Consider the following 16163-nt stretch of genomic DNA (forward strand, 5'->3'; position numbering starts at 1 on the left):
TCCAGATCTTTTCCTGTGTATTATAGGCATGGATTTCATAAAGAAATGTGTGTATATATGTAAAGTTTTCTTCCTTTCTTTCTTTCTTTTTTAAACACATTGTAAACAGAGATAGTTATTCTGCATTTTGTTTTTTCACTTCAAAGTGTGTCTTAAGCTCTTTCTATATTATATTAGCATGCAGAGATCAGTCTTGAGCTCAGCCAGGCATGGGCTCATACCTGTACTTCAGAGGTAGAAGCAGGAGAATTATGAGTTTGAGGCCAGTGTGGGCTACATAGCAAGACCCTGTCTCAAGAGATTTTCTTAAAAAACAAAATGTAGATCAGTCTTACATAGCTGCTATATACTGTTGCACAGAATTATAGACTTTACCTAACCATGCCTATTGCTGGACATGTTACCAGTATTTTGTTTTTTCCCTTTTTGTCTGCTTGTATCACAAAAAGTAGAAGTAATGTTTTTCTCTTGTAAATAGGAGAGGCATTTTATTTGATTTCCTTTATTTTTTTATTTTTACTTATATTTATTTATTTATTTTTGCAGTACTGGGGTTTGAACTCAGGGCCTACACCTTGAGCTACTCCATCAGCCCTTTTTTTGTGATGGGTTTTTTTTTTTTTTCTTTGAGATAGGGTCTCTCAAACATCTTGCCCTGGTTGGCTTCGAACCAATACCCTCCTGTTCTCTACCTTCTGAGTAGCTAGGATTACAGGCATGGCACCTGGCTCTTTTTTTTTTGTAGCACTGGGGCTACACCTTGAGCCATTCCACCAGCACTTTTTTGTGACGTTTTTTTTTTTTGAGATAGGGTTTCGTGAACCTGTTTGTCTGGGCTGGCTTCAAACTGTGATCCCTCTGATCTCTGCCTCCTGAGTAGCTAGGATTGCAGGTGTGAGCCACTGGTGCCTAGCCTGGCTCTTTTATTTATTTTTTTGAGACAGGATTTTGCTTTGTAGCCCGGGCTAAACCTGAACTTGTGGTCCTCCTGACTGAGATTCCTGAATGCTGTAATTACAGAAATGCACCTCCATATTTGACTCTTATTTTTCTTTACTTTGCTTTCTTTAAAAAAAATTTTTTTTTTGTAGTGCTGGAGATCTAACTGAAGGCCTTGTGTGTAAATACTCTACCAGTGAACTGCACCCCTAGCCACTATTTGATTCTTTTTTTTTTTTTTTACATACTGGGATTTGAACTCAGGACCTCATGCTTGCTAGGGAGGTGCTGCACCACTTAAGTCGTCTCCAGCCCTTAATTTCTTTATTAAAATCCTTCAGTAGCTTAAGAGAGTCCTTTGTGAATATATTATTACTTAAAATTTCTATGCAGCATTCTATACTTAGAGATATTTTAATATATAGAGAAGTTCCTACTGAGTAAAATTTATAAGATGCTTTAAGGTGATAAGAGCAAATCAATATATTAAGGTAAACATTTGAAAAAAAAGGAATAATGGTATTTCTTCCCTTATTCTAATGTTAATATCTACATTGAAAGATAAAAAACTTATAAAGAGAAAATACAAATCATCCCAAATTGGCAGTATTATCCACCCCTTACATTTTAGTGACTATTTTCTAGATAGCAGTGAGTATGTGCATATGTTTCTGTATTGAATGTAGCTCCTGTAGTTTCATGATTATGCTTTATTGTGCATATATACAGTGTGTCATCTTTGTCAGTGTTTTTCACTTAGGCACACAAATGTTTGCATATAATTCATAAGTGGGGTTATACTCTACATGTTTTACATATTTTTCACTCTGGTGGGCATAGAATATAGATATACACATAGATATACATCCTTTTAATGTCGGTTAGGTTTTGTATGTAAGATATACCTGAGTCAAATGTCACAGGTTTCTTTCAAATGGGCTTTAGCAATAGGGAGCATTGTGGGCTAGAGTCTTTATGGAACCTTTTTTTGAAGACACCAAAAGGTGGTTGGTAATTGTCTTTTCCTGGCAGACTTAGTTTTCTTTGGTGATTTCCAGAATTAGCACCAGGGGGGGAGAGAGCTTATAGTAATAAGGCTCAGGGAATGAGTTCCTTTGTAGAATTTAGGGTTTGAGGTAAGAGATGACAAGATTGTCCACGGCTTTAAGAGAATTAGGAAGTTGGAATGGAATTGACAGAAAATATTGGAAACTGGTAAGAGCATCTGGTTTAGTTCAGCAGAGCAAAGCAGAAAATAGAGCCTTATTGCTTGTAGAAAAGGAGGGAAGTATTTTTTTTTTAGTTCTAGGGGAGCTAGGAAGATAGATTTCTTGCAGAGATGGTTACTGAACTATTGACTTCACAGGAAGGGTGTTTATTAGTATATAGCTGCCTGAACTGTGTGGAACTGAAAAGTAGACGAGATACTTATTTTTTGATCTCCAAATTTAAACAAAGTATAATACTAGTGGTTAGGAAGATACTACTTAGTTTTTCTTACTTCTTCTATTTTAAGAAAAAGGAAAAATATTCTGTTTATATTTTGTGTTCTAGTTCTTAAAAAGCACTCAGGCTGTTTAGCTATCAACCAGTCATTTGTTTTTAAAGACTTTGGTGGTACACAACTGTAATCTCATCTACTTAGGAGGTTTGAGGCCAGATAGTGTGGTTTGGGGATGTAGTTCAGTGGTAGCATGATTTCCTAGCATACACAATACCTCCAGTACTGAAAAAAATTAAAAAAAATTTTTTATTACACTTTTCTTTATTAGAGTGTATAGCTATCCTTATTAAGATTCCCTCTTTCTCTCTCCCTTTTTTCCTGTCTCCCTTGCTTTAAAAAAGAATCACCACCTGAAAAAATGTGCAAAGGCATTGTTATTGTAAGTGACAAATTAGAGAGAGATCAGAATGTGACCCCCTAAAAGGTCCTTGATTGCTAAAATACATGAGTCAGAAAACCCAGGTCCAGTTCTTCCCTGCCAAGTGGTTTAATCTTTGGAGCAAAGCTTTATCCAAAATGCCTACATGTAGTCTGGTGGAGTGGCTCAAGTGGTACAACACCTGCCTAGCAAAATGCCTACATGTAGAGTAGTATGGAAAAAGAATTCCGTACTATAATAATCTTTTATCTAGTGTATTGAAAGTTGAGTTGAACTAATACTACCGCATTATTTCCACATTTTCTTTGCTTTCTTAGATGCTAAGCCTCCAATTTTTTCTCTTTCATATTCTCTCTCTCTCTCTCTCTCTCTCTCTCTCTCTCTCTCTCTCTCTCTCTCCTTCTTTCTCTGCCCATTCCCACCCCCCCCCACCTCCTTTCTCTCTGTCTGTCTCTGTGATGGGCTTAACTATCACATGAAAACTATGTATGAATTAAGTACCATGGCCTCCTGCTTAGCAGGGATTATAAGTATGTACCACCATGCCTGGCTTATTTTTATTGAAATGGAGTTTATTTTTTTGCCTGGCTGGCTTTGAACACAATCTTTCTGATCTTTACCACATAAGTAGCTGAGATAATAGCTATGAGCCACTGTACCTGAACTTAATAAACTAAGTCAAATTAAGTAAATTGATTTTCTGCTTTGTCTTGCAGAAAATACTATTTTTTAAAAAAAAAAATGGGTGATACATGCATGTGATCTGAAGTTGGAAAGATTAAAATAGAGTACACATACGTCCTTTTGCTCTGTTCCCCTATGCACTTCAGCCTAGTTTCCCTTCACAGATTCATCAGCTACCAGTTTCTTACATATTTTTCTAGAGATTGACTATACACTAGTTTATTCTTAAGCGCAGTTTTGAACTTTAGTGTTTATAGTTTAATTTTGTAGCCAATATTTAGAATTTTCCCAGCTGCTTGACAAGTAACAATTGTATTTTTTTCTGCTCTAGAACTTTTAAGTTAGACCATTGCACTAATACTATGTTACCTGTATGTTTTTATATATGTGAATGGATTATCTATGTTTTAATTCTCACTTTAGAAACTCCTCAAAATGTGACAAGATGATAAAACAGGGTGTACTACTGATTAGAATGTTTTAAATTGTTAGGTAGAATATTACAATGATGCAGCATAGCCCTAATTTTGGGGTGGTAGTAGAAATGACATCTTGAGATATAGGAAATCTTACTGAAACACATTGTGGATATCCTTAAAGAGTATACTGCTTACTAACCATCCCCTGCTGCTGTTCATCTGCAAATAAATTGCCCAGAGTGAGGTTTGTCAAAGGTAAATACCTCCCTTTTGGGTTCCTCAGCAACAGTTTATACCAGTGATTGGCTAACTGCAGCTTGGTGAAATTTGGGAACATGGAGGCAAGAAATGGAAGCCTATGACCTGATATGTTTTCTTCCTTAGATCAACCTCTCCACTTCTCCTACACCTGCACAGTTAATAGGCCGTTCCCAGGCTTCCAGTTCTACCAGTGGCAGTATTACCCAACAGACTATGTTACTGGGGAGTACCTCCCCTACCTTAACGGCAAGCCAAGCTCAAATGTATCTCCGAGCTCAAATGGTAAGATAAGAGCTACCAAAGTTTTTCAGTGTCTTAAGGACTTGAGAGATCAAAATGTTTCTTGATTTGATGCAATGAGGCATTTTTAATATATAAAAATGTTCGACAATTTTTTTTGTGTTTGTTTGCTCAGCTTTTGTGCATTTATAAGTGTCACAGAAAATTCTACTTTGAATTAGTAGGCCTTCATGGGAAGCTAATTAGATTACCAACCTTGGGAAGCTAATTAGATTACCAACCTTGGGAAGCTAATAGATTCTGTAACATAAGAATGATTATTTTTTAATATTAAGTTTCCACTATTTCAAAACTTTTTCATATCTTAATATCTCTGGAATCGCAGTGGATTTTATAACTGATGTCATCTCATAGTTATTATTTTTATATATATATATATATTAAATCATTGTATACTTTGACACCTTAGATTTGATGAAATAGCTAGAAATATTAAAAAAAACAAAACATTAATTATAAGTAAGGATTCGTATCCTAGGACTTTTGGAAATCTGAATTGGAGTGTCTGAAATTTCATCAGATGATTCTTAGTTTTAGTTATTCCCATCTCAAATTGTGTAAGGTTGTGTTCTTACATACACTTTGGCTTTTATTACTATAGGATGTTAATCTGGTTGTTCTGTATTTGAGTACCTACCAATAATTGTTGGGCTTCTTTAAGGAATGTAGAAATTAGCTGATATTTATTTTACAGGAAGCTAGACAAAAGCTTTGACTTTTTGGGGTTTTTTTTGTCTTTTGCCCTTGATCCGAATATATGTATGTATGCATGTATATAAAATCTCCCCAGTTTTCCACCTAAAACTGGAAGGTTTCCAGTTATACTTCTAATAGGAAATAGTGATGTGACTCACCTTTTACTCTCAGCTTATTTAATAGACATTACCATTATTTCTGGATTTTTTTTCTGCCATGACATTTTTAATACTGTGCTTTAAAATCAGGTTGGCTGTTTGAAATGGTTGTTATTTGACTATCTTTAGCCTCTGAAATTGGCAAGTCATATGGTTCAAAATAAATGGAATATCATCACTTTAGGTTTAGTGCTTTTACACTGTACTGAAAATTACCTTTTTGTGAAAGTTAGACTTCATTGTTGTTGCATTCATTTAAGTTTAGTAAAATACTAAAGAACTAAAATTTCAAGGATCCCTTAAGGGGCTGGGTACTGGTGGTTCATGCCTGTAATCCTAGCTACTCAGGAGGCAGAGATCAGGAGGATCGCAATTTGAAGTCAGCCAGAGGCAAATAGTTTGTGAGACCCTATACTGAAAAACCCAATACAAAACAGGGCTGTCTCGAGTAGCTCAAGTGGTAGAGTGCCTGCCTAGCAAGCCTAGCAAGCCTTAGGCCCTGAGTTCAAGCCCCAGTACCACTAAAAAAAAAAAAAAAAAAAGTAAATAAAAAGATCCCTTAAGGAAAGATGAGAGGGGTCAAGGGAGAGGGATTGAGGGGATAAAAGAGGCCAGTAGGGAGGCAGATATGATCAAAATATGTCACATGTGTGCGAAAATGTCACAATGAAAACCATTATTTTGTATAGTTAATATATGCTAATAAAAATTCCAGATAAAAAGATTCCTTAATTGGTCATTTCAATTTAAACAGCAATGAGGAACTGAAAAATTCTTGAAATAACTTTGAAATAGACTATTTACATATTCTTTGAAATCCTGTCATAATTTATTGCTAAGTTGAGTTAGATTGAGTAGATATCGTTGCCTTAGAAATTAATGGCAATTCTTTAATTAAAAAAAGTTTTCATAAAAAATTTGAAAACAAATGGTACAGTAAACAAAAGAATCATGTTCTTTTTTGTTTTGATGTGAAGCTCTTTTGTTGTTCTGTTTAGCATATTGTGGCATTTATATTTAGACTGAATAGGCAATATCTTTATAAATAGTTTTAAAATCAAGAGCTATCCTAGGTTTATTCCGTAACTCCTTTGTACTGAAAGGAACATAGTAGTTTAGTGTGTGGTGCAGTTATCCTTGTAGTATAGAGGACTGAAGAATCTTTTTGGTGTTTCTTTTCATGTTTCTCTCTGAAATTTAATTTGTACTCCAAGATAGTGACTGTAGTTTTCTATTTTAGAAAGTGTAGGTTTTTTTTTTTTTTTGGTCAGTATTGGGGTTTGAACTCAGGACCTACGCCTTGAGACATTCCACCAGCCCTTTTTTGTGATTTTTTTTTTTTTTTTTTTATATACTCGATATAGGGTCTCCTGAACTATTTTCCTGGGCTGGCTTCAAACCACGATCCTCCTGATCTCTGCCTCCTGAATAGCTAGGATTACAGGTGTGAGCCACTGGTGCCCAGTGGGAAGCCCAGTTTTGATCTGGGGAAAAATTAAGTATTATAGCTTATTTGGGATAAGATTTGGTTTGAGGACTTCATATCACCAAAATTTATTTTCTTCCTTGAGCACTGATTTATTTTTGTACTCATCAGAATCATGAGCTGTTTCAAAACTGTTTATGATTTTTTTTTTTTAAGTTTTTTTTTTTTTTTTTTTAGATGGGACTGAGGTTTGAATTTAAGGCTTCATACTTACAAAGCAGGTGCTCTACCACTTGAGCTACACCTCCAGTCCATTTTGCTCTGGTTATTTTTGGAGATGGGGGTCTCAGGAACTATTTGCCTGGGCTGTGCTTGAACCGCAGTCCTCCCCATCTTAGCCTCACAAGTAGTTAGGATTACAGGTGTGAGCTTTTTCTTTTTGGAGTTCTTTTTTAAGGAGAAACTTCTATTTGTCTTGTAAAACCTTTTGCTTAGGGAATAATCCTAAATTGTATTGTCTTTCTGTCACAAATTTCAGTCTTTCTTGCCTGCTATACATTGTGTGTGGGACATGTTCTTTTGTCTTAGGGTATTTTTTCGGTTTTCTGTCTGAACAGCTGATTTTCACACCCGCTACCACTGTGGCTGCTGTACAGTCTGACATTCCTGTTGTCTCGTCGTCATCGTCATCTTCCTGTCAGTCTGCAGCTACTCAGGTGAGCTTGTCTAGCCCCATAAAGTGTTACTTGAGATCTGGATCTTCAGGTTGAAGATAAACATTACATTTGTGTTCCAGCAACTACGGTTCCAGAGCTCTTTGTTAGGCATTTCAGATCAAAATTTAATAAAATACAATGAGAACTTCCAGAAAATGGTTTTGTTTTGTAGAAATTATAACTAAACATAGATATTTAGGTTACTTGACATTAGTCAGGGTTAATGAGAGTTTTGTTAATAATGTTAGGTTTTTTTGTATAACAGATTTATTTCTCTTTCTATGTGAGATGTGTTCTTTTTTTGTAGATTTCTTTGCAATCATATTTGCAAAGAGTTATATTGGGAAAATTTTAAAATAAAAAAATTAAGTAGAATATTATGTTATTTGACACTATTGAAAAGTGAACCTAAACTTTTTCTTACACATTAATAAGTAGAAACTAGAAGTAGAATGTTGACCTAAAGGTAAAAGCAAAAACTATTAAATGTCTAGAAGAAAACATAGGATACTATCTTTGTAAGTCTAGGGTAGGCAAAGCTTTCTTAGATAAGACACAAAAAACACTAATCATAAAAGAAAATAGTGGCAGTATACAAAGGTCATTATGCATCTGAAGATGGGCTCAGTATCATAAATCATAGATAATGCAAGTCAAACCATGAACATCACCACACAGCCACTAGAATGGCTGGAATGAACAAGATTGCTAATACTGTGTGTTGGTGAGAGTGTGGAACAGCCAGGCTCTCATGCATTTCTAGTGAGAGATTAAAAGTAGTACAACCACTTTGAAAAACAGTTTAGTATTTCCTTATAGAGTTAAATATATACTTAACACATTACCCAGCTGCTCTACTTTCAGATATCTGCTGCTAGATATTTATGCTAATGATGTGATAACATATTAGCCAGATAAAGACATGTAAATAAATGTTCATGGCAGCTCAGTTCAGAATAGCCCTACACTGGAAACAAGCAAATGTCCTTTAAATGCTGAATGAATGGGTAAACAAATTGTGGTATAGTCATACATTGGAGTACTACTCAGAAATAAAAAGGAACAAACTACTAATGCATCTTAGAACCATTATGTTATTAGCAAAAGAAGATAGGCATAAATGGGGTACATCCTCTGGTATTCCATTTATTTGAAATTCTAGAATAGGCAAGACTTCATAATTAAAAAACAAATCAGATTAATGTTACCGAAGGCAGAATATTTCTCTGGGAAGGAAGGTGGGATTTTACTGGGCTTGGAATAATGTGTTGGAGTTCAGGAGATCGTTTTGAGGAAGAATGCATTTAGGCAAGAAGAGCCTGAGCAAGGGCACCAAATGAAGGAAATGCAAGGTATATAGAAGAAGGATGGACAGAACAGTTTGTGAGAATTTGGACGTAGGATTAAAAAGTGGGGCTGAAAATGGTTTGGGCCTTAAGTGGCAACTTGAAAAATTTGTGTTTTAGTACATCCTATTTTTGTACTAAATAATACAGTGGCTTTTTGTCTATTTATGTTGATATTGTTATGAAATATTTGAGAAAAGTCAGAGGAGATGTTCCATATGGTCTCACTTAGAAAACTCATTCAGTAGCTTTGATAGTCAATTTTTGTCTGTGTGACAAATACCTGAGAGAATCAATTAAAAAGAAGGAAAGATTTATTTAGGCTCATGGTTTCAGAGGTTTCAGTTTGTGATTTGCTGGCACTATTGTTTCAGGGTGGGGGACATGTGGTGCAGCAAAGTGGCAGAGCACCCTTTAAGGACACCCCTAAACAACCCATTTCCTTCAACTCTGCTGCATTTTCCACAGTTCTACTACTTCCCAGTGATCTATGTACATTTTGAATCTGTCCAGGAATTATAATTTTGATACAGGCCTAGCTTTCACTGTTTACATTTTAGACCTTTCTGGGGAACATTTTGTATCCAAACCATAACATTCTGCTCTTGGCTCTCAAAAGGCTCATGACTATCTCAAAATGCAAAATGCATTCAGTCCATCTCCAAAAGTCCTCACAGTCTTAACAGTTCCAACATTATTCAAAAGTCCAAGTTCAAACTCTCCTTGAGACTCAAGGCACGTCTTAGCTGTGAGCCCCTATAAAATAATTTTTAAAAACGGCATATTTCCAACATTTGATACTAGGTTAAATATCCCCATTCCAAAAGAGGAATAGGAACATAGAAAGGAGCAATGGACAAAAGCAATACCGTAAAAGCCCATCAGGGCAAAGACTAACTCCTGTCCATGTGTAGTATCTGGGCCATGTGGTGGGTTAGGGCAAAGGTTGTGGGCAGCCCTGCTCTTAAAGCCTTGCCATTTGCAGCCCACATGGCCTGTCTCTTGGTTTGGTTCAGTTTACTACCTGTAGCTTTCCTTGGCAGATGGTCCACATTCCTGGCATCTCATAGCTTCTTGGGGTTTCCATTGAAGCTTTTGCTTCATCCTCACAGCTTATGTATCACCCTCTCAGGATGCCTGCAGGAAGTCTGACCCCACTACACACTGCTTGACCTCACAGGCTTTCCTTTGAAATGTGGAAAGTCATGCAGGGTAGAAGCCTCTATGACCCTGTAACGCTTGCATTCTGCATGCCAAGGTCTGCTGCCAGCTCAAGTGATAGCTAGACTCTCTTGGACCGTGGCTGCAGCGGCCTTTGAGACCTGGGTGATTGAAGGCAAGGAAACACTTTCTTAGGTAGCCCTGTGCAAGCAGGGAATACTGGCAGTGCTCTCTTCTCAAGAGATAGTCTTTCAAACAAGTTTGCACTTTTACACCCTTGACTCTGCCAGGGGTGAGTTCTCACTGATTCTTGACACATCCTCAAGGCATCTTTCCTACTTTTCCAGTGCAAAATACTTCTTTATAATAGTGCTAATCTCTTTAACAACCACACCTTCCTTGCCTGCAACTTTAAATAACCTCCTTTTCTGCCAAACTACTACTTTTTCAAATCTTCCCACTCTGGTTTTTTGCTTCCACATCTCACTGTAAATATAGTTAAAAGCAGCTAGCAACGTCTATGCCATAGCATGACTGCTGGGCTGCTTCAAATTTCCCTTTGCCAGATTAACTAGTCCATCACATTTAAACTCAGCCTCCCACAAAGTCTCAGGGCTTGGACAAAATATAAATGAGGTTTTTTTTTTTTTTTTTTTGCTACAATGTGATATGAATGACGTCTGCTCCAATTCTCAATAGAGTCTTTGTTCCTATCTGAAACTTCATGAGTACAGTCTTTTTTTGTCCACATTCCTATCAGTATCCTTGTCTTCTGAGCTTCTACCAGAATCATCCGTTAAACTTTGCGTACAGCATTATAGGCCTTCTCTAGCCTATATATCCAAATTTCCAAATTCCTACTGCAAACCAGTTACAAAGGTTTAAGAACCACACAGTCAGGTTTACTTACAGCAGTGACCCCACTTCTCTGGTTCCAATTGTCTGTATTCATAAGTCTTTTGGTCACTATGAAAAAATATCAGAGAGAAACAGTTTAAATGGGGGAAAGATTTATTTTGGCTCATGGTTTCAGAGGTTTCAGTCCATGGTTAACTGGTTCTGTTATTTCTGGACTGTGGTGAGGCAGTACTTCATGTGGTGAGAAAAGTGACTCACTTCATTGCAGACAGGAGGCAGAGATAGTAACAGAGGAAGGGACAAGGATTCCAAAATACTCTTCAAAGATAGTCCCTCAGTGACTCACTTCTTGTAATTTTGTCCTACCTTCCACAGTTCCATTACCTCCTAATAGTCTATTCATATTTTGAATCCATGAATGAAATTAAATCCTTGCTGAAGGTAGAGCCCTCATAATGCAGTCAATTCCCAACAGCACTGAACACTGCTAGAATCAGGGACTAAGCCTTCAGCACATGAGCCTTTTAGGGGGGAGACTTCATTTCCAAACATAATAGTTCCTTAGAATAGAATAGAATTTGCCTGACATGAACACTTAGTACCTGCTAGTGACTGAACACTGCATTTAGCACTTGGACAGAGAAAGTCAAAAGATGCCTTTGAGCATCAGATAATGATGCAGCTGTGGAGAAAGAACATGCATGGAACTGAAGAACTTTTATAAAGTAGCAGCATACCATTTGTTTTGTCACTTTGGAGTCTCTTTTACTTGAATTTCCCTCCCATAGCCAGTGGTATCACTAAATATATTTCATGCACTTATTCCAGACAGGCAAGATGTTAGGTAGTTTTTGATGAGGCATTTTCTGCCTTGCTGTTTGGAAATTTTATAAATCTGAGGTGAGAGTTTGGGATAATCCTTGTCATTATCTACTCAAGAGAATGTTTGCAGTAACCCCAGGTGTAGACAGGAGCCATCACACAAACCCATTTCAGGGGTCCTGCACTATCTTGTGAAAACTGGTTCTCAAAGAAAGTAAGTGTTCATTAACAACAACAAAAAATTTAATTTTCTGAAAATGTTTTTCATAAATATCACAATGGAGTAGGTGATTTGATGAATTAATTTTTTCTTATAAGATTAGTGTCTCTTTATAATCTTCATAGTTAGAACTAGTCAGTTTTGATGCAGTATGTCACAATGCAGTTTCCTTATATTCATAGTTCATTTGTGAATTTTCTTTCTCTTTTTCTCCCTTTCTCCTTTTCTCCACACACATACATTGATTCATTCTGTTTTCATTTAGTTCCTCATGATTAATCCTTCTTTCCCTTCTCTTTCCTCCCTGCCCTTTCCTTCCTCTCCCCTTGCTGCTGTCCTATTCCTCCCTTACTTTTTTTTAAATTGCCACATAATATTTAAGATGTGATTATTTAGAATAATAATTCTTCTTTCTTTCAGGATTAATCAGTTGCTTGGATTTCTATATGTGAAAATGTTATGTTAATATGTTGTATTATAATTGTATTGATTACCAAATCAGTTAAAACTATCTGTTTTCATCTTTATTTTCTATTATGTGGTTCATAGGTTCAGAATTTAACATTACGCAGCCAGAAGTTGGGTGTATTATCTAGCTCACAGAATGGTCCACCAAAAAGCACTAGTCAAACTCAGTCATTGACAATTTGTCATAACAAAACTACAGTGACCAGTTCTAAAATCAGCCAACGCGATCCTTCTCCAGAAAGTAATAAGAAAGGAGAAAGTCCAAGTCTGGAATCACGAAGCACAGCTGTCACCCGGACATCAAGTATTCATCAGTTAATAGCACCAGGTGGGATAAGATTTTTGTTGAAAATAGTTGTATTATTCATTTTCTTTATAAGCAGCAAAACAAGGGCGTCTGCTACTTCAAGAAGAATGACATTTTAAAATGTGAATTTCATTAGTCAAAGAAGAACATTTCACCATGTAGCTGGAAAAAAATTTAAAAAGCCCAGTAGCTAAAACAAATAATAGCAATAAAATAGATGCTTTTTTTGTTAATTGACATTTGATTAACATTTTCATGATGTATTGGTTTCTCTTTATAGCAATAAAACCTAGCTTTTAAAAAAGATTCGCAAGTAGTTTTTTAAAATGTGCTTTAGTAGGACATATTTAAAAGCTTGTAAAAAGCAAGTGCTTAAAATCAACCACGGGACAGTTTGTCACTTTTCCAAAAGTAAGTATTATGCAAATAAGGAAATTTATGTTCGTTACTATGTTGCTTTTTTCCATTTTTAAAATTTCATCTGAGAGGAAGATGTCAGGGAATCAACTAAGTCATTTTCATTTTCAGCAAGCTTTGAAGTTGCACCTGTGCTGTCTGCTTTCTATAACTAACCAGGTCAAGATTCTTACACTGAAAATGTTGGGGTCATCCAGAGTGAGCTTCTTAAGTATCTCTGTATTCATCTCAGAATTTCTCAGGATTGAGCTTTCCTCACTTCTAATAAGATCTTTAAAGTATTATCTGCTTTCAGGGGTCTTGTGTAGCCCAGGCTGACCTCAGACTCTCCATCTGTCTGCCTCAGTCTTCTGAGTACTGGGACCACAGGCATAGGCCACCAGACCCAGCTGTTTTAAAGTCAGTGCACCATTTGCTATGTCATCGATTCCATCTTTATAACCTGCTTCTGATTTAGTTCAGTAGTTGTAGCATCTTTTGTCTCCTCAAGTATACTTAGTCTCCGCTTATTCTTCATGCATCTACATACCTGGCGTATGAGTATGTGTGTAAGAGAGAGCTGGATGGAACTAGGTATCTCACATATACTTCATTAAGAAAAATCTTCCTTTGTTCCAACCATTTCATCAGGTAAGGATCTTCTTTCTATTCTTTTATAACTTTCTTAAATATAGATTTGTTTTATACTACTGAAATCTGTTCTTTTCCCTCCACTTGTATCTACGTCTCTTATCATGTTTCTTCTCTGTTAATGTTTCCAACATTTTTTGCTTCACTGAATCTCAAAATCTCAGCATCGTCTAATTTCTGTAGTTAGAAATTTCTCCTCACTCTGAACTTTTGCCGCATTTTTTATGCTCCCTTATAGTTCTTTTTTCTGTTATGATTATAATATACTTACTGATCTTATGAGCTCTCGAGGGTAGGATGATAATATTTAGCACTTCTGTATGTATCAGGTACTATTTTAGCACTTTTAGTTTTTCTTTCTTTTTTTTTTTTTTTGACAATACTGGGTTTGAACTCAAGCTTTGTACTCGCTAGGTGGGCTCTTTACCACTTGAGCCCCTTGCCCAGCCTGTACTTTTACAAAAGGATTTTTTTTAAATCCTATTGCAGGTTTGTCTTTTCACTCTTATCTTGACAGCACTAAGTCATGCTTTCTATATATTTGTCTAATATGTGGGTGATGTATAATTCATGGATTAGTGGTTAATTTCTTTTCCATTTGGAGTTTGGAAATTATAGCACAGTCTTCCATTAGCATTAATTAGGTCTCTTTCTGCTTAGAATTGTTATAGTTGAGTCTTTGATAATACTGTAGACTTTGATAATAAATCCATTATTTATGTCTATTTTTATAAGTTTTTGTTTCCCAGTATCTGCTATATCTATGATTTCTTTTGTGTGTGTGGGGGGGTACTGGGACTTGAACTCAGGGCCTTGCTCTTGCTAGGCATGCACTCTACCACTTGAGCCATGCCCTCGAGTGCTTTTCCTTTTTAGTGCTTTTTCCAGATAGGGTCTTGCACTTTTGCCCAAGCAGACCTTGAACTTCAATCTTCCTACCTTTACCTTCTGAGTAGCTGGGATTACAGATGTGCACCACCACACCTAGCTTGCTTACCCAACATCTGGCTAGTTGACAGTCAGTGTGGAGCAGCAATGATGACTGTGCTTGAAATGACTTATCTCAGGACAATATCCTGCCACCTTGATAGATTATAACGAAAGGTAGATTAATTTCTTCGCAGCAAGAATTCTACCTTTAGAGAAAGCTGGAAACTCTTTAAGGTTTAGTTTTGTTTCTTTTGTTACTAGGGATTGAACTGAGGTCTGTACTTGCTAGGTAAGTGCTATACCACTTGAACTCTGCCCCTAGCCCTCTTTGAGGCTTAGTTGGATCTTGAGCAATATTTGACCAATATTTAGTTCCAAGTTGCAGTTCACTCTTCCCTTTTTTTTGATAATGTGGCAAGCTCCTCATTGTTTGCCTCCTCTTATGGGCAGTATATTATAAGTATGAAGGAGACCAGTAACCAAAAACCACCAGTCTCAGGATAATTTCACTTAGAAATTCAGATTGAATGTCAGTTTGGTGTATTAACCAAACTCCACTTTTCCGTGATATAGTTTATTAGAAACAGAATCCCACGGAACACGTAATCCTTTGCAGATATCAAACTTACAAGTTGGGTTAAGTTGGGTTAAGTTGGGTTAAGCTGCAGTGACTCATAGCAATTCATTGTCTTCTGGCAAGGCAACAGTGTGTTTCACTTTTAGTTTCTGTTTTATTGATGGTAAATTAATCTGAAATGACTATATTTTAAGAGATTTTAGAATTGGTAACTTGTTCTTTCCCTCAGAACCATGTCTATTGGTCATTTTAAATAGAAAAAAGACCTGTTTATGTTCTAATGTAGTATAACCTATAATTAGTGTGGTGGACATGGTTATTGTTTCCTTACATGTCTTTTTAGGGTACTAAAATAATTTGATATTCTTTACCAACCATATCTCCTTGAATGTGGAGTTCCCACTTGTTAGTAATTTTTTTTTTTTAGCAGTACTGGGGATTGAACCTAGGGTCTCATGCAGGCTAGGCAAACACTAAACCACTGAGCTACATCCAGCCCAGTAATTCTATTTTTAGTAATAAAGGTGTCTAGCAATCATGAACTGTATTAGAATTGAAGTTTTGTCTTTTTTTTTTTAAAGCAGTTTTTGGAGCTATTATGAAAATGTTCTAGTTGGAAAAAATACGTACTTTTTTTTTTTTTTTTCTGCAGGCATGAATTCAATGTGTAGTGAAAAAGTCCTATTTTAGCTTGCTCTAGCTGCCATAACAAATTTATCATAGATTGGGTAGCTGGAAAGTCCCAAGATTAAGGTCCATTGATACCCAGTTTCTGGTGAAGGCTCTCTTCTTGGCTTGTAGACACTTTCTTGCTGTATCCTCACTTGGCCTTTGCTCTGAGTGCACAGTGGTAGAGAGGAACTCTCTGATATCTCCTCTTATAAATACACAAATCCTATCATGTAAGGGACCTACTCTTCTGACCTCATTTGACCTTAATTCCTT

General features: G+C 36.3%; 1 protein-coding gene across 7 annotated transcripts in view; it reads left to right on the forward strand.

The window, feature by feature from the left end:
• Window positions 1–16163, forward strand: part of Phc3 (polyhomeotic homolog 3) — a 73835-nt gene that overhangs the window by 22298 nt on the left and 35374 nt on the right. For 5 of the 7 annotated variants that reach the window (XR_012448044.1, XR_012448043.1, XM_074073803.1 and 2 more), the window contains exons 5-7: window positions 4310–4468; window positions 7384–7482; window positions 12439–12685. Coding sequence is in view for 5 of the 7 variants with exons in the window: in XM_074073803.1 (XP_073929904.1) it covers window positions 4310–4468; window positions 7384–7482; window positions 12439–12685 (505 nt within the window). In the remaining 2 variants the exon portion in view is untranslated. The remainder of the gene's footprint in view (window positions 1–4309; window positions 4469–7383; window positions 7483–12438; window positions 12686–16163) is intronic. The other 2 variants (XM_074073805.1, XM_074073806.1) reach the window with 1 other exon arrangement.

Source organism: Castor canadensis, chromosome 5, assembly GCF_047511655.1.
Source record: "Castor canadensis chromosome 5, mCasCan1.hap1v2, whole genome shotgun sequence".
NCBI lineage: Eukaryota > Metazoa > Chordata > Mammalia > Rodentia > Castoridae > Castor > Castor canadensis.